General features: G+C 39.6%; 2 protein-coding genes across 5 annotated transcripts in view; one reads left to right on the forward strand and one right to left on the reverse strand.

Moving 5' to 3' along the window:
* Window positions 1-6,522: 6,522 nt before the first annotated feature.
* On the reverse strand, window positions 6,523-10,577 carry LOC137003767 (uncharacterized). Its single transcript, XM_067364053.1, has 4 exons — window positions 10,416-10,577; window positions 9,587-9,656; window positions 8,342-8,900; window positions 6,523-6,802 (listed from the first exon to the last, which is right to left on the reverse strand). Exons 1-4 carry the CDS (start codon window positions 10,575-10,577, stop codon window positions 6,523-6,525), a joined length of 1,071 nt encoding a protein of 356 aa, XP_067220154.1.
* A 1,532-nt stretch (window positions 10,578-12,109) lies between these two features.
* The window catches only part of LOC137017189 (uncharacterized), a 64,787-nt gene continuing 60,082 nt past the window's right edge, over window positions 12,110-16,814 (forward strand). For 3 of the 4 annotated variants that reach the window (XM_067381181.1, XM_067381180.1, XM_067381179.1), the window contains exon 1: window positions 12,110-12,258. The gene's annotated coding sequence lies outside the window, so the exon portion shown is untranslated. Of the gene's footprint in view, window positions 12,259-13,436; window positions 13,767-16,814 lie in introns of those variants that run through there. The other variant, XM_067381183.1, reaches the window with a different exon arrangement.

Raw genomic sequence — 16,814 nt, forward strand, 5'->3', positions numbered from 1 at the left:
AGGTGTTCATTTAATGACTGACCCGATACTGGAAAGAACATCTCAGTACAGTATGCTTCAGAGAGGTTTGGGTCTTTGGCGAGTCTCCGTTCAGTGCTGCGAAGGGATGCCAGTACTGCTTCCTTTGGGGCTTTAAGGGTGACAGCATTTGGTCATCTGAGCAAAGGAGTGGCATATCGTAGAGTGCCATCTACCTCTACCCTCATAATGCGGGATTGGAGTAGTGCGAGAGCGTGCTGGTCCTCTTTGGAACGAGTGGCTGTTGTTTCGTTAATGTAAGGTAGAGTGTCAATCTGCCAAAGACGCTCAACGTTCTTGAGTAGCTCAGCATTCTGAGTATCTATAGAAATGTTCAGACATTCTTGGTCACAAGGAGCAGTTTGATTGTACCCAACAGGGCCTTGACACAGAGAGGGAAACAGATGCTCCATTCAAGTGAAGTACATCCTGACGTATTGTACGTAAGGTGAGTGTTTCAGGCACTGTGGTAAGGTTTAACTGTTCCACAACCTGTGGCAGTACGGTGCTTCGTTCAGAGCCATCGTCTAACACGGCATATGTCTCCATGGCTTTATCTCTGTGATGAAGCAGGACCTTAACTACCTTTAGCATCACCTTTGGAGATCGGTTGGGACGATCTAAGTACACCTGGGAAGGGGGAACATTGACCAGAAGAACACTCTTATGTGTCTGCAAGGCCACTTCATGGAGAGCGGTAAGGTGAAGCTCTTTGCAAGTTTTGCATCCTCGCTTCAGACTGCAGATAGCATGTGCTCTCCCACATTTCCAACACCGCTTTCCTTCCGTTATCCACTTCATTATTTGCTCTGTGGTTAGTAACTTAAATTCAGTTCAGGAAATGGTCCTTATTATTGCAATAAGAACAATATAGTTGAAACTTGGGTGTCTTCACTCCTGCTTGTCCTTGAACAGGTGAGTACTGTTAGTGGAGTAAAGGATTGAAGTGGATCTGTCCTTAGGGCGAGAAGGTGGGCGTGAATCTTTCTTGGTAGTCCTGGTTACCTCACTTTGATAGAGTGCTGCTGCCCTGTTTGAAATACGCTTAGCCTGAGATTTCAACTGTAGCCAGGCAGAGAAATCAGGCAGGGTGTAAGTACGGTCTGTGCCAGTTTGGAGAATACCATGGCTAAAGCAGTACTCAACAAAACTGTCACGGTATGATGGTGGCATTTTGCTCAGTAGGCGATCAACATGAGATCCACACCTTAACTCATAGCCATTTGGACCCTCTAGTGTTCTGAGCATCCCTATCAATGAATGGATGGATAGGGCAAAGTCATCAAAGGCTTCAGCATCTCCGAACTTAACAGCAGGAGCATTCAGTATGGCACCTAACTCACATTGGACTAGTTGGCGTGGTTGACCATATTTATCTTGCAGTGCTTGTAGTGCAGCTGTGTACGGCCGGGGATCGTGCATATACGCCTTGGCAAGCTGAAGAGCACTGGGAAGCTTTAAGTGACCTAGGAGAACTTGATACTTGTACTGTTCACTTAAGTGCTGTTGGCTATTCATTAAATTGTCCAATGCCATTTTGAGCAGAGCAAAGTCACTTTCACGCCCAGATTCAAAGGTTGGTATGACGGGTTTTGGGACACCATAGGCAGAAGCAGCTACCATCTCTAGTTCGGGAGGCTGGGCTTGAGGGATATAGATTGCTGCCTGAGCTGGAAGGGCATGAGATGGAATGTCACTTTATGTACTGCTTACAGCGTATGTTTTTACAAGAATAAAGTTCAACATAAGCATATGTTATTTAAATAACAATGTAGTGGGGTCTACGTTTTTTATTTTGATAAACATGACACAATACAACATCGCGACTACATGAAAAGAGCTTTAACTGTTATAAAAACAGATTTTTGAGCATTAGTGGAGCTGAAGGCGTGACAATAAACACAAAACACGCGTGATCGATGTTATGCAGTGAATCTGGCCAATCGTGAAACAGCTGTGTCGTCATGAGCGCTCGTGCAGCTCCTCTTGAGAAACTGCGCTGTCGGGGGTGATCCAAGATGGCGCTCTGATTAGACGCATGTTGATGAGCTCTGCAATCTCAGCTGTTTTTTTTTTTTTTTGTCTTAAAATGCAGTTAAAAAGGTTTTTGTTGTCATAATTTGTACCAGGTCACATGTAACCAATGTTAAATTTGTAGTAGCTATCAAAATGAGAAAGTCTGAGAAAAGAAAAAGTAGGAATGGAACTCAAGCTGCTGCTAATGCTAACAAAACTGCCAATGAAACAAGCCAAGCCCGAAAAGAACTTCTGATGGAGAACATGCATGATTATGTGTACCAAGATACTAACTCTGCAGAATTCATGCTATGTGAGGAAGAGTTCCCCTGTCTTTCAGAAACCCCTTGTCAAGTCAAGTCAAGTCACCTTTATTTATATAGCGCTTTTTACAATGCAGATTGTGTCAAAGCAGCTTTACATTTATAACTGGTACATAATTTGGCTGCACAGCAGCTCTTAAAGAATAGTGTCAATGCAGGCAGATCAGAAGCACTGTTGAATAAATGTCAGGGATACTATTGAATATCAAATGTCAAGTCAAGTGTCCCCAACTAAGCAAGCCAAAGGTGACAGCGGCAAGGAACCCAAACTCCATCAGGTGACATCAGGTTGCAAACAAGTGGCAAATAGTTGTTAATATGGAGAAAAAAACCTTGGGAGAAACCAGACTTAGTCGGGGGGCCAGTTCTCCTCTGGCAAACAGTGCTTTGTTACAATTCAGGTTGCTATCATAAGTCTGATAGGATCACAACAATCAAAGTATTTATTTAAGTTCCATCCAGTTGAGGATCGTATTCATCGTGCCAGTATGGACGGTCTGTTGAGGAACTGTGGCACTGGCTGTCCTGTCGATGAGGCCTTCACAATGGATGATCCAGTTGACTCGATCTCTGCTGATACTTCAGGGCTGCGTTGTGGTCGTGTCCAGTTGAGGATCGTATTCATCACGCCGGTATGGACGGTCTGTTGAGGAACTGTGGCACTGGCTGTCGTGTTGATGTCTTCACAAAGGATGATCTAGTTGACTCGATGTCTGCTGATACTTCAGGGCTGCGTTGTGGTCGTGTCATGGCACCGGTCCTTGGTCTCAGCTGGATACGGCCCGGATCCGGTTGACTACGGTAAACCTCGGGAAAAACAGAAAGACTAATATTAGCGTAGATGCCATTCTTCTTCTGATGTAACTGTCATGATCACTAGTGAGAGTGCCCTAGTCAGCCACTAGAGGGCACTCCATCCTGGACTCTTGTTTTCACCTCTTGGACTACATTACCCATAACTCACTTCCCTGGACTCATTATCCTAAATTCATTGCACTCAGCTGTTTTGTGTTTGCTCATTAGTTCTGTCTATTTAGTCTCTGTTGTTTCTGCCTTTGTTTGTGGTTTGTTGTATTTGTTACGCGCACTTTTGTACTCCTGGCTTGTTGTTTCTTGTGGACTGTTATTTGGATTTTGACCCTTGCCTGTTCTCTGGACTACGATTTTGGATTGCCCAATAAACACTAATGCTGCGCTTGGATCTACCATCTTGTTCTTGTGTGCACCCGTGACAGAACAAACCACCACACAAAGGATCCAGCAGCATGAGTGTTCGGATTAGTTCCCCAGTCTCCATTGGAGAGCGGATGGCTCTAGTTCGGGCAGTGGTGGCGCTGCGTCAGGAGGGGAGAGAGGTAGGATGTTTTGCCCAGTTTTTCTGGACAATGGCAAGAGGGCTGCGCTATAATGATGAGGCGCAAAAAGGGATATTCAATGGATGCCTTGATGACCCTCTTCCTCAGTGTGAGTTGGAGGGGCTCCAGACCCTGGATCTTTGGGACTTTGTCTGGTATCTCTCCCACAGAAGCCATTGTGCAACACATGCCCAGCCCGAGTCCGCTCCAGCCAGCGAGTCCGCTCCAGAGCCCGCTCCAGCCAGTGAGTCCACTACAGAGTCCGCTCCAGCCAGTGAGTCCACTACAGAGCCCGCTCCAGCCAGTGAGTCCACTACAGAGCCCGGTCAGGCCAGTGAGTCCACTACAGAGTCCGCTCCAGCCAGTGAGTCCACTACAGAGCCCGCTCCAGCCAGTGAGCCCGCTCCAGCCAGCGAGTCCACTACAGAGCTTGCTCCAGCCAGCGAGTCCACTACAGAGCCCGCTCCAGCCAGCGAGTCCACTACAGAGTCCGCTCCAGCCAGCGAGTCCGCTCCAGCCAGCGAGTCCGCTCCAGCCAGCGAGTCCATTTTGGGTGAGCCACTGCCTCACCCTCGTAAGCGGAGGAGGAGGAAGAGGGCTTCCTCCGTCCTACAAGGCCTGGAGACCACTCTAGGGGTTGTTCGTGGGTTCACGAAGCGCCTTGCCCTGCCGGCGCCAACGAAGCGCCTGGCCCTGCCGTTGCCAACGAAGCGCCTGGCCCTGCCGTCGCCAACGAAGCGCCTGGCCCTGCCGCCGCCGCCGCCCAGGTCGTCTGCCCTGCCACCGTCAACCAAGCCTTCTGTCGTGCCGCCGTCAACCAAGCCGTCTGTCCTGCCACCGTCGTCCAGGCTTCCTGCCCTGCTGCCACTGCCCCGGCCGTTGGAACCGCTGTTCCTCCAGCGCCGCCCTGGCAACCAGCCAGGACTCCAGACCCCAGGGAACCCACCTGGTCAGTTCCTCCAGTGCTGCCCTGGCATTTAGCCAGGACCCCGACCCTCTTAGAGCCCCCGTGGTCTGTTCCACCGGCTCCCCCCTGGCCTTCGGTTGGGGGCTCTGGTCCTGGCCCACCATCCCTCCCCCGATCCTCCTCCTGTCTACCTCCCTCCTGAGTTTTTTGTGTTTTTCGTTTTTGTTGTCTGGTGGAGCGTCTGGTAGCCGCTCCTTTGAGGAGGGGTAATGTCATGATCACTAGTGAGAGTGCCCTAGTCAGCCACTAGAGGGCACTCCATCCTGGACTCTTGTTTTCACCCCTTGGACTACATTACCCATAACTCACTTCCCTGGACTCATTATCCTAAATTCATTGCACTCAGCTGTTTTGTGTTTGCTCATTAGTTCTGTCTATTTAGTCTCTGTTGTTTCTGCCTTTGTTTGTGGTTTGTTGTATTTGTTACGTGCACTTTTGTACTCCTGGCTTGTTGTTTCTTGTGGACTGTTATTTGGATTTTGACCCTTGCCTGTTCTCTGGACTACGATTTTGGATTGCCCAATAAACACTAATGCTGCGCTTGGATCTACCATCTTGTTCTTGTGTGCACCCGTGACAGTAACGAGTACATCTGGTGTTATAGGAAGTGTTCCTGGTTCCAGCTGACCTAAATTATGCAGCCTAATAATCCTTTAACGGATTTGAAAATATAAATTGATAATGTGTTATGTGTATGCCAGGTTAAAGAGATGCGCTTTTAGTCTAGATTTAAACTGACAGAGTGTGTCTGCATCTCGAACAATGCTAGGAAGATTGTTCCAGAGTTTAGGTGCCAAATAGGAGAAGGATCTACCACCTGCGGTTGATTTTGTTATTCTAGGTATTATCAGCTGGTATTATCAGCTGGCCATTGTACCATGGTGTTGGATTAATTTCTTTAATCTTTTTTAAACGCAAAGGAGCAACTGAGTCTAATGTGCTGGAAAAGACAGAGGCAATAGTTTCTGTTGCAACATCGAGGTCTTCTAAGCTGTCTGGTATGCTAAGGCGATGAAACTGATCAGGAAGATTATTTATAAAGCTATCTTTAGTGGTAGAAGTGATGGTTCTACCATATTTATGGCAGGGAGGCAGTTTAGCCGCTTTCACCAATAGAGTTTAGAATGTCTGTAAATGCCAATCCTAATGAATCTTTTTTATTATCTATGTGGATATTAAAATCACCAACAACAAGGAATTTATCTGCAGCTAGTACTAATTCTGATAGAAATTCGGCAATCTCTTTGATAAACTCTGTATTGTGCCCTGGTGGCCTGTATACAGTAGCCAACACAAATGTCAACTTACATAATGTTACGTAAAGCACCATCACTTCGAAGGAATTATATTTGAAAGACTTCTGGCTGATACTGTAAATATTACTATAAATTACAGCAACACCTCCCCCTTTGCCTTTCTGACGAGGATTGTGTCGATAATCATAACCTTGAGGACTAGACTCATTTAAAGTAATGTAATCATCCGGTTTTAGCCAGGTTTCTGTCAAACACAGCACATCTAGATTATTGTCTGTGATAATATCGTTTACAATAAGTGCTTTTGAAGAAAGTGATCTAATATTTAACAACCCAAGCTTTACAATTTGTTTATCATTATTATCTCTATTTTTTATTTGTTGAACATCAATTAAATTTTTACTATTAAATGGGTTTAGAAGTTTTTTGTTTTTATTAATTCAGGGTACTGACACAGTCTCTATGTGATAATATCTAGGTGCGAGAGTTTCTATGTGTTGGGAATTATCTGACTTCTGTAACGTGAGGCAGCTAGCAGACGGTCGGTTTAGCCAGTCTGTCTGCTTCCTGTCCTGGGCCCCAGTTTGTCATGTTTTAGTTCTAAGACTATGTGCCATATTACTAGAGAGAAGAGCAGCACCATCCCGGGACGGATGAATACCATTTCTTTTCAACAGGTCAGGTCTGCCCCAAAAGCTTTTCCAATTGTCTATGAAACCTATATTATTCTGTGGACACCACTTAGACAGCCAGCCATTGAGTGATGATAATCTGCTAACCATCTCATCACTCCGACGAACAGGAAGAGGGCCAGAACAAATTACTTCTCCTGACATTGTACTTGCGAGTTCACACACCTTTTTAACACTCTGAGGTCTGAGGTATCGCGGGCGATACCACCGCTTTTTTTTCTTACCAGTGTGAAAGAGACTCAAAATACTCCATCAATGTTGCACATACAATTAAGAGTTATACACCATTTTAATCTGTGGAATATCTTCTTTTATTTGTGTACACTCAGAGTAAAAACAAAATGTTGTGCTTTTTGTAAAATAAAGAAAACTAAAAGGATGCGTGATCTCTCGTCTCCCTCTGAACAAAGTCCAATCTGATAGTTCTCAGAAAATGAACTTTAACTTAGTGAATACTAATCACAACAAAATTACACTTATGTCTAAAAAACGTTAAGATGTCAGGTTTTAAATCATGTAAGACAAATCGAAAACAAACCTTCTGTGTTTATGTAATCTGTATGAAAAGAGAGCCATGTCAGACACCCTTGATTCAGCTCATTACCCACTAATGCGGCCACGCCCACGCAGCCAGCGCTATTCAGAGGCAAATTCAGAGGCAACACATGCATACATCGTCTCAATCGTGTATTTATTGTCTTAAAAAGTGTTTATCTGGATGTAAAAGCCATGGTTAGCGACCTCTGGAAGACATGCACTTAGTTCCTGTTTTTTTTTTCTTCTATAGATGAACTTTAAATGAGTTTTTGTTTCTTTAGCGCACTCTGGCTGCAGTATGAATTAGAAAAAAAACCCTTTATGGAATAGCCTCTTCTTCTTTAGATGAATTTGTGGACTAAAAATGCACAGAGAGCGCCCTCCGGCTGCAGTATGAATTGAAAACACCAGCGCTCATAGTGATGACAATGAATATTAAAAAAATAACACTTCTGTATAGAAAATTGACATAAACATATGAGAATCCAATATTTCTCCAAATGTGCATGCTTTTAAACTAAAAGCCTATATTCAGACTCTTTGCATAACAGAAATACATTAGATTTTAAAGTATAATATAAAACCATTATTTTATGTTGTAATAATATTTTTCTGTATGTTTCATATACCATGATGAGCTTGAGACATCACAGAATGTTTTTTTTCACAGCCTACCTGACTGAAATGCCTCATTAATATGCAAGTCATTTCAGCTCTTTACTATGCAATTCTTTTGTCTTCTCAGGTGAGAATGACCCATTATTCATGGTGATTCACACCTCTACGCATACCGTGTTTCTTGGCAAAAAGTGTCTTACAAAAACTAAATCAATATATTGTTATAAATGAAAGAGTAGTCAGCATAATTTTCTACATAATTTTGAAGCAAAAACTCTACTCTACAACCTCCAATACCCTAAAGTATTGTAAACACAGATTTAATATACTTTTTTTGTCTTTATTTCAGTGACTTAAGTTTTTTGTTTTTTCAATAACCACGCATAAACGTTATTCCTTCAAAAACATACATACATGTTCCTCACATATTATGGTAGCCTAGTTTGTGCTGAATACAGTGTAATGACACTTTTGTCATTAATATGTTTATGAACAACTGAAAAAAGCACAAATGTCAGGGCATGTCAAAACTTCTCCAGGCCCCAAATCAGCCTCAGACTTCAGAGGGTTAATGTTAATTTTAGTGATCTCCGACTGGCGAAGTCGAACATCATTTGTGCCGACGTGAATAATAATTTTAGAGTATTTACGATTAGCATTAGCCAGCACTTTTAAATTTGCTTTGATGTCAGGTGCTCTGGCTCCCGGCAAACATGTGACTATGGTGGCTGGTGTCACTATTTTCACGTTCCGTGTAATAGAATCGCCAATGACTAGGGCACTTTCAACAGAATTCTCAGTGGGTGCGTCACTGAGTGGGGAGAACCTATTTGATGTTCTTACTGGAACGGAAGAGTGGTGTTTTCCACGGCTAGGCCGCCTCACCGTTACCCAAGTGCCCTGCTGCGCGGGCTCTACAGCCGGAACCGAACAATGTACAGAGTTCACTGCATCCAAAACAGTATCTGAGGGCCCTACATTCTTACTATCCTCGATTAAAGTTTGGATGCGTGTCTCTAATTCTGAGATTCTCTCTGTCAGCCTGACTATTTCCCTACATTTATGACATGTAAATCCCTCGTCGCTGACAGAGAGAGCTACACTGAACATGTGACAGACTGAGCACAAGATTACAGAGGGAGAGGATGACATGACTCACCGTGTTTGTAGACTGATCCGATCCGGGTTACCACAGCTGTTTGATGAATGCGTTAAAAAAGGAGCACGCGAGACTGGTAACAAGTTAACCAGCGAGATCCAAACGCGTTACAGCGATTTAGATTCAAAGATTACAAGCTAGCGACGTCAGATTAATGTGGTTGGTAATAATAATATAAGCAAAAATTAATAAAAGTAAGAGAAAACAAAGCTATACGGAGACGCAAACACCAGCTGTTTGATGAACGCGTTGAAAAAGGAGTGCGCGAGACTGATAACAAGTTAACAAGCGAGATGCAAACGCGTTGTAACAGCGATTTAGATTCAAAGATTACAAGCTAACAACGTCAGATTAATGTGGTAGGCAATAATAGTAATACAAGCAACAATGAATAAAAGTAAGAGATTCAATAAAAGTAAGAGAAAACAAAGCTATACTGAGACGCAAACACCAGCAGCGAGGCAGACAGGCCTGTGGTTAATAAGGATCACACGACAAAGGAAATCTTTGCATAGAACATTTAATACAGAGAAGAACTTGAACAGAATAAATTAACAATCAAACATACCGTAGAATAACATCAATGCAAGACAAGGAACAGACAGAAACTAAGGGCTTACATACAAAGGAAACTGTCATGTTCACCGTCAGTTCCTGGACTCCATTTCCCATAATCCTCTCTGCCAGTCACATGCACACACTCCACACCAATCACCTGTTGCCACATACAGCTTAGCACATTACCCGGACTATAAAAGACTCACACACTCACCTCCACTTTGCGAAGTCTTGTTTACCTTGTGTGCAATTCTGAGCGTTTATATCCTGTCTACCTGTCTGTTGTTACCATTCCTGCCTGTTACCCATTATCGACCCGTTGCTGCCTGTCCTGACCCTTGCCTTGTCTGCTGTTCTGTGAATGATATCTGCCAGCCCTGATCTACTGCCTGTATCTTGACCACGATTCTGCCTGTTCTTTGCTATTCCTGTTTGCTCCTGTCTGACCCTGCCTGTACGACTACGCTCACTCTAATAAAGCTTGTAAATGGATCCCTGCCTGAGTCCGGCTTCATTACAGAAACAGAGGAGCAAACACGACTAATTAACAACACACACTTGAACAGAGGACATCAATCAAATTAGTGAGAATAAAAACAGACAGGCAAATGAGGAGAACTCAACAAATTAACAGACAAGAAAGCTGACTAAAAACTAAAGACAAAAAGGATGTGAAAACTGATAAAAAATAAATAAATAAAAAACTATGAACATGAACAAAGTAAACCAAACATTTAACATTTCTCCCCCATCCCCAAAAGGCTTGTCCTCACACCACAAACTAGGGTGGGAGAGTGGGCTCCCTGGAGGCTGACTAGTTAGAGTAATTGCTAAGACAGGAAGCCTTCAGGACGCAACCAGCAGTTCAAGGGGCCAGGGAACTCAGATCTGGCAACTCAGGTGAGCAGGGTGGTACCAGTAACTCAGGGAACCAAGGTGGATCTGGCAGTTCAAGGGACCAGGACGTATCTGACTGTTCAGGGGGCCAGGGAGGAGCTGGCCATGCAGGGATGGCCTCCTTAGCTGTAGATTCAGGTGCTGGAGCAGACTGTGCAGCAGATTTAGGGGCTGGAGCCATCCCTGGACCCTGGAAAATATTTTTTCCTTGCCTCAAGGCAATGTTGTGCAACAATGGTACAGAATCTTAAAGAAATTTATCATCAAAATCACAAGTCAAAAGTATAGATAAAACACAATGTGCAGAAGATATAAACACTACAACAATTATAATTTTTCTTGTCATTTTAAACATCCAATTAAATATAAACACATCTTCAAAAGTGAAAATGAGTTAAATGGTAGCGGAAGTCAACATAAAATGTACAAGTGAAGTTTCTGACCACAGTTTCCTGTTTGTTTCAAGTTCAGATCAGCATTTGCAACCCTGCAGTTTCTCAAAAGCCACTTTGTCCTACACAAAACTGCAGAAAGTGCATTTGTGCAAATGTGCAAAGAGCATCAGGCAGTACAAATAGATACAAAAAAAGATACTATCAACATTACCAAAAAAAAAAAAAAAAAAAAATGATTTTCTGACATGGAACGAGGCACGTGAAGCACAATACACAATTCACAATTCACAATTCATAGTTCTTGTCTGAGAATAAAGTGCAAGACTATAAATAGGTTGTAATGAACATCATTCAACTTTCCAGAATGATTTGTAAAAGACTTGTACGTGAGTAAAGACTGACTTGTGCAATGATTATGTCTAAAAGCTTGGTTATGGTGTCAGTCATGGCTGGGATCATGAAACACATAAGATGTTTCTGAACATAATTACAATAAGATGATATTAAATATTGTAATCTAGAATACATTTTTTTTTTCAACTGCTTACACACATTTTCAAAACTTTGCCTCTTTTTTTCTAAACTTTACACACAAATCCAAGAATTGCACACAAAATGCAAAATGCCTCACATCTCTTGCAAAATGAAGCACTGCTTTCCATTTATCACAAACACATCTCAAAAGCAAACATTTGTCTTACGTTGTAAACACCTTATAATATTCTATTTTTGGATATCATATACACAGTTATTCAAAACACGAAGCTCTTCTTTCATGAGCTCCATTTCTGCACAAGATTGAAAGTAATTGGCAGAGAGATGTTGAAAAATTCATAGTAAACATAAAATCAAGATCAAAACCAAACTATTTATTTTTTACAGTACAGAGTATGAAAGAAAAGAAATACATCAACCATGTGTAGTTGGACAGAAACAATGGTTGTGTTTGAAAAAGGAAATCAAGATACATCCTGTTAGATTTGTGTGTGTGTATTGTGTTTTGCAAAAAGTCAAAGGCTGAGACTTAGTGTATGGTTTTGCAGATTTGGTGTGTGGTTCAGGTGTTTAAATGTCAGGTTTCAGACAAGTAATTTTTTTGTGTGTAAGCAGTTGAAAAAAACTGTAATAAAATAATTAGTTCAAAATTTTGTTAAAATTAAACATACATGTCCACAGAAACTACATAGATCTAAATTTAACTGACATCCCACAGTTTTGTTTAATAGCTGGAGGAGGAGCTGAATCTGACAGTGACGCCCTAAACTTTACTATGTTTAAAGTTTCTCAACTGAAACACTCCTCAGTCATCATCGATGACTGGACAGCAGACCTGAGTAATTCTCTTTGTTGAACAGCGACAACAGTGAATCTTGTGATATTTTTCCAACACAAAGAAAATTCAGCAAATTTCATTGGACCTTGAACACTGAAGTTTTCATGATTTTCTGTTTCTAGAGAATAAACAAGGTAAGGACTCTATAAAAACATAGTCACCCCTAGTGAAAAAAATAGTATACTTAAGCACAATTAATTCATATGTACTTTAGTATAACTAAATGTACTTGTGGCATGCTATAAATTGGTATACTTAAAGTCTGCTAAATTGGAACAACTAATTTTGTACTAAATGCATTTTAGTTGTCCAAAAGCAGTGCTGAAGTTCAACTAAAGTTGTATTAAATATACTTGTTTGTGCTAAAGTGGAACTATTCCAAGTATACTTGAACACTCTTGTGTTTAAGATTTGAAATGCAGAATTCACTCAGCATAAGCTTCAAATGTATTTTGACATTAGAACTGCAATTCAATTACATTGTAAGAGTGTTGAACATACATATTATACTGAAAACAGACTTTTAGTGATTTTAAAACACATTGCAATGGCATTCCAAGTGAACTTGTAGTGTGCTGATGGCATCATTATAGTGTGCTTCAAATAGGCTACAATAAAGTAATCTTTATAAATAAAGATACAGGTTTAGAATATGCCTTTTACAGACAGCCACAGTATACCAGTAACTTACTTGTCCAGTGAACATCAGTGAGACAATGGGAACAGATTTATATGTATATTGAATGCAGGAACCAGTACAGGCTGGAATCGAACCCGAGTCACGCGGGCCGCTGTCGCACAAGAGCGTTCGGCTTACCTGTTGCGCCACCACCTACATACAGCTACGTTAAACTGGGGTTACTTTGTGTTCTGTTGTGTTCTGTAATTGTTACAAGTACAGCTATAAGCGCGCAGACATTATTAATGACAACAAATTATATGGACTAAAAGACTGAATCGCCGACAAAATTATTAATATAGACACAGTGCATGAAAATAAGCGTGAAACTGCCTGTTGCTATACTTTATAAACTTTAAGCTGTTGAAGAAATAAATAAAACCATTAGACGCAACATTAAATATCAAGAATGTTTTGCTTTCCTTTTACCTGACATGATCTGTCATTAACGCAACATGAAGCAATTGCATAAACTGGCACATTAGTTTTATTGTTGTGCACGTTCTAAAACAAAGACAGTTTCATTGGTGGAAAAAAGTGATCGTGCTGAACTGCTTGTGTTTCCGTATGTACGGATTAAATATTATCATCTGTAACATTCCTCTGCCGATCTCTGCGCGCTTCAACTCTCAATGCACCACAACTGCTCCTGACAAAAATACAATTAAATGATTTGGCGGATTTATACGTGGCGCATAAATTAAAATGATTTACTTTTCACGCAGTAAACGTTTCTGGATTTATTTGACTTTTTACCTTTCTGCGTTTTTTTTTTTTTTTCCTCAGGATCAGTTTAATAAATATAATTAATTAATTTAATAATTCATAATATTTTGACAGCCCGAAGGGCTGCAGTCCATATTTCAAAGTGCAAATAAGGGCATTTAAAGTAGCATTAATGGGAAAAGTGTATTGCATTGAAGTGCATTAGGAATACACAAATGTAATAAAACTTCTGATCAGGTATGTGAATTTCTTTCACCATTTCAAACTGACTATATGTTGTTTTCTTTATTTGTCATAATTACAAATAATACTTTCTATATGTATGTAGGCTATATCTGTTTGCAACCATGCAAAATTGTGAGAAGTGGCACTGAATTAAATTAAACAATATACCTGATATTCAAAGTGTGAGCAAATTATTAAAAAAGGTAAAGGTCATAATTATAAAACTTACTTATGATTATTTTTTTTGCAACTCAAAACACAATTCCTGTCAACTTTTATCAAGGCCAATACTGTTTTTATACTAAACAAGTAGAACCCACATACTGTTCACTGAATTGTATTTATTCATAACAGGGCAACACAGTATTCAACAAAAATAAATTACTGAAGTAAAAATGTAACAAATAAATAATTTTTATTTGCAAATTTCTCATGGTTACGTCTGAGCTGTGGGCAAAAGTTGGGTTTGAAAATTCTGCCCTTACAGAAAATTAGCAGAAACAAACTATGTTTCAGTTCATATCTCATGTTTTCTATGGTTTTCACAAAAAGAAAGTCTCATCTAAAAAATTATATAGCATCATCTAAAAATAATTTGATCATTCTCGGATATGAAATACATGGTGAGACTTGTGTCTTACAATGACTTTCTAGACTCTTTCTAGTTTAGCTTCAGTAGTTAGTGTTTTCAAGTCATGCACATGAACATCAGCACAACTCATAATTATGTTTTTCTTTTCCGAGTTAAGTATGTGATGGTGAGAAAACAGGCAATGGCAATGGAGGCAGAGTCTGCTAGAGAAAAAAACCCTACCAAAATGTATTTAAAATAGGCCTACATTAATTTCACTCTAACTAAAAACCCATTAATATACAGTAGTCAGCATTTGAAGTGCATCAAAAAAGTTCATCAAAGTTGTCCTTAGAAGAAGATTTTAGGACAACTTTGATGAAGGGTTTTGATCCACTTCAGATGTTGACTATTTAGAAACATACTGACAAAAGTATTTTAATTAAACTTTATTTGCAGTTCTTCTTTATTGCACAATAATGCACAATGCATATTTACATTTATTCATTTATTTCTAAATATTAAGCATAAAATGTGTTTAATATCACTATTAGTAAGGATATTATGATTAGGGCTGGGCGATATATCGCATGCGATTCTCACGCCGCTAAATCGCCATCACCTGCTTTCAAATGGAGCGCCTTTAACAGACAGAGCCGTAGATCACAGACAAGCCACGCAAAATCGGGTTCATTATCGAAGTCGATATCTGCGATAATGAACGCGATATTGCGTGGCTTGTCAGTGAACTACGGTTCTGTCTATTAAATGCCGCTCCATTTGAAAGCAGGTGATGGCGATTTAGCGGTAATCAGGGAACCGGCTTTACTGACGAAATGCGCGTGAGAATCGCATGCGATATATCGCCCAGCCCTTCTATGTATAATTTGAATTTATATATATATATATATGTATATATATATATATATATATATATATATATATATATATATATATACTTGTACTAAAGTATACTTGCAATAGTTTCACTTTAGCACAGTCAAATATACTTAAGTATATCTTTAGTTGGACCTCAACACAAAAATACTTGTTCCAGTTTAGCAGACTTTAAGTATACCAATTTAGTATAATAAAAGTACAATTACAGTGTATTTACATTAAGTATGCAAATGTAAATGCAATTGTAGTACACTTAGCATAAAATAAATGTATTTAAAATAGATTTTAGTATATTTATTTTTCACTAGGGACATTAATCCACAATTTAATAATTTGATAAATAAATAATTTAATGAATATGGCTCAACAGTTTCTCATGGAATACTGTTAAAGATTTTAAAAATATATGTTATACTATGAAGGCGCAGTTCATATGCTTGTTAAAATGTTTTGGTTTCCAAAATCTGAGATACAATGCTAAATAAAACACTATAAAAAATATAAAACTTTGTAGTATAGCATATATTTTTAAAGTAAATTAATGACAAATGTTTTTGAAATAAAAAGCTTGTTGAATTGCACTAATTGAAAAAAAATATGCATTTTATTAACTATGCTTGCATTTTGATGCATTGTATTTTTAAGGCTTGCATTTTTATGGGCTGAAATTCAACATGGTCGTATATTTAAGCTGTGAATATTTCAATGAAAAATATTTCACACACATTTTCATTATTAAAAATTCAATTATTTATATTCACCTTTCAGATTTCACTTCCAAAATATTCATTCTGTTTAAAAAATACAAAAATACTACAGTGAACAAGATAACGTTATTGTCCGATGCTGGTGTATAGAGGGCTGTTTCATAAAAGATGCTAAGAAAAGCGAGGATTAAACTCCAAAACCTGACTTGAATTAACCTAACAAATGAGTTTGGGCTAAAACGGTTTCATAAAAGATAATTGAAGTTCACGCAGTCTCACTAATTCGATCCAGGTTTACCTAGTCAAGATAATTCGCGTGCACGGTCTTTTTAAGCAGCCCTAGAGGTCGATCATGGATCAAATCGATCCACCATAGGAAACGGCATACATTTTGTGCTATTTTATGCGTTTGAGACATCCTCAGTGCATAACTTACTTTTCACAAGTTTATTCTCCATCTGTAAATGTTAGAAAGTCATGCAAATATTTCCATTTTGCTGCTAAACTTCACAGTGAACGAGCGCTGCTGCGCGCACGCGCGCTAAACAGACGGAACGCAATAGAAGCGCAATAATTCTAAAATATACATTTCGCTAAAATATTTGATGTTGGACATTAAATGTGCCTTATGTACAATTTTAAATCTACAAGTAAGTGTATTTTTATGATAGTAACTGTAAATCGACTATTGTAATGGGTTAAAACATATATACTTTGGGCCAATTAGGCTACTGAGTTTAGATTCATCTTACCAATTAAAATTTAGTCGGTGCATATTTATTTTAATTTTTAATTTTGTGATTTTAATTTCTGCTCTTCTAATAAGCATAAAGGTACTACAGCTGCCAAACAAAATCAGAGAGAAATGTATTCATATATTTT

Source organism: Chanodichthys erythropterus, chromosome 3 (genome assembly GCF_024489055.1).
Source record: "Chanodichthys erythropterus isolate Z2021 chromosome 3, ASM2448905v1, whole genome shotgun sequence".
Taxonomy (NCBI): domain Eukaryota; kingdom Metazoa; phylum Chordata; class Actinopteri; order Cypriniformes; family Xenocyprididae; genus Chanodichthys; species Chanodichthys erythropterus.

Bases quoted from the DNA above. Each gene is read 5' to 3' on its own strand.
- LOC137003767 (XM_067364053.1), bottom strand. From the start codon at position 10,577: ATGGCTCCAGCCCCTAAATCTGCTGCACAGTCTGCTCCAGCACCTGAA. The intron at 9,657-10,415 runs GTACCACCCTGC...ATGTGGCAACAG, and splicing joins CTTGGTTCCCTGAGTTACTG to GTGATTGGTGTGGAGTGTGT. The intron at 8,901-9,586 runs GTGAACATGACA...TCTTGTGCTCAG, and splicing joins ATGGAGTCCAGGAACTGACG to TCTGTCACATGTTCAGTGTA.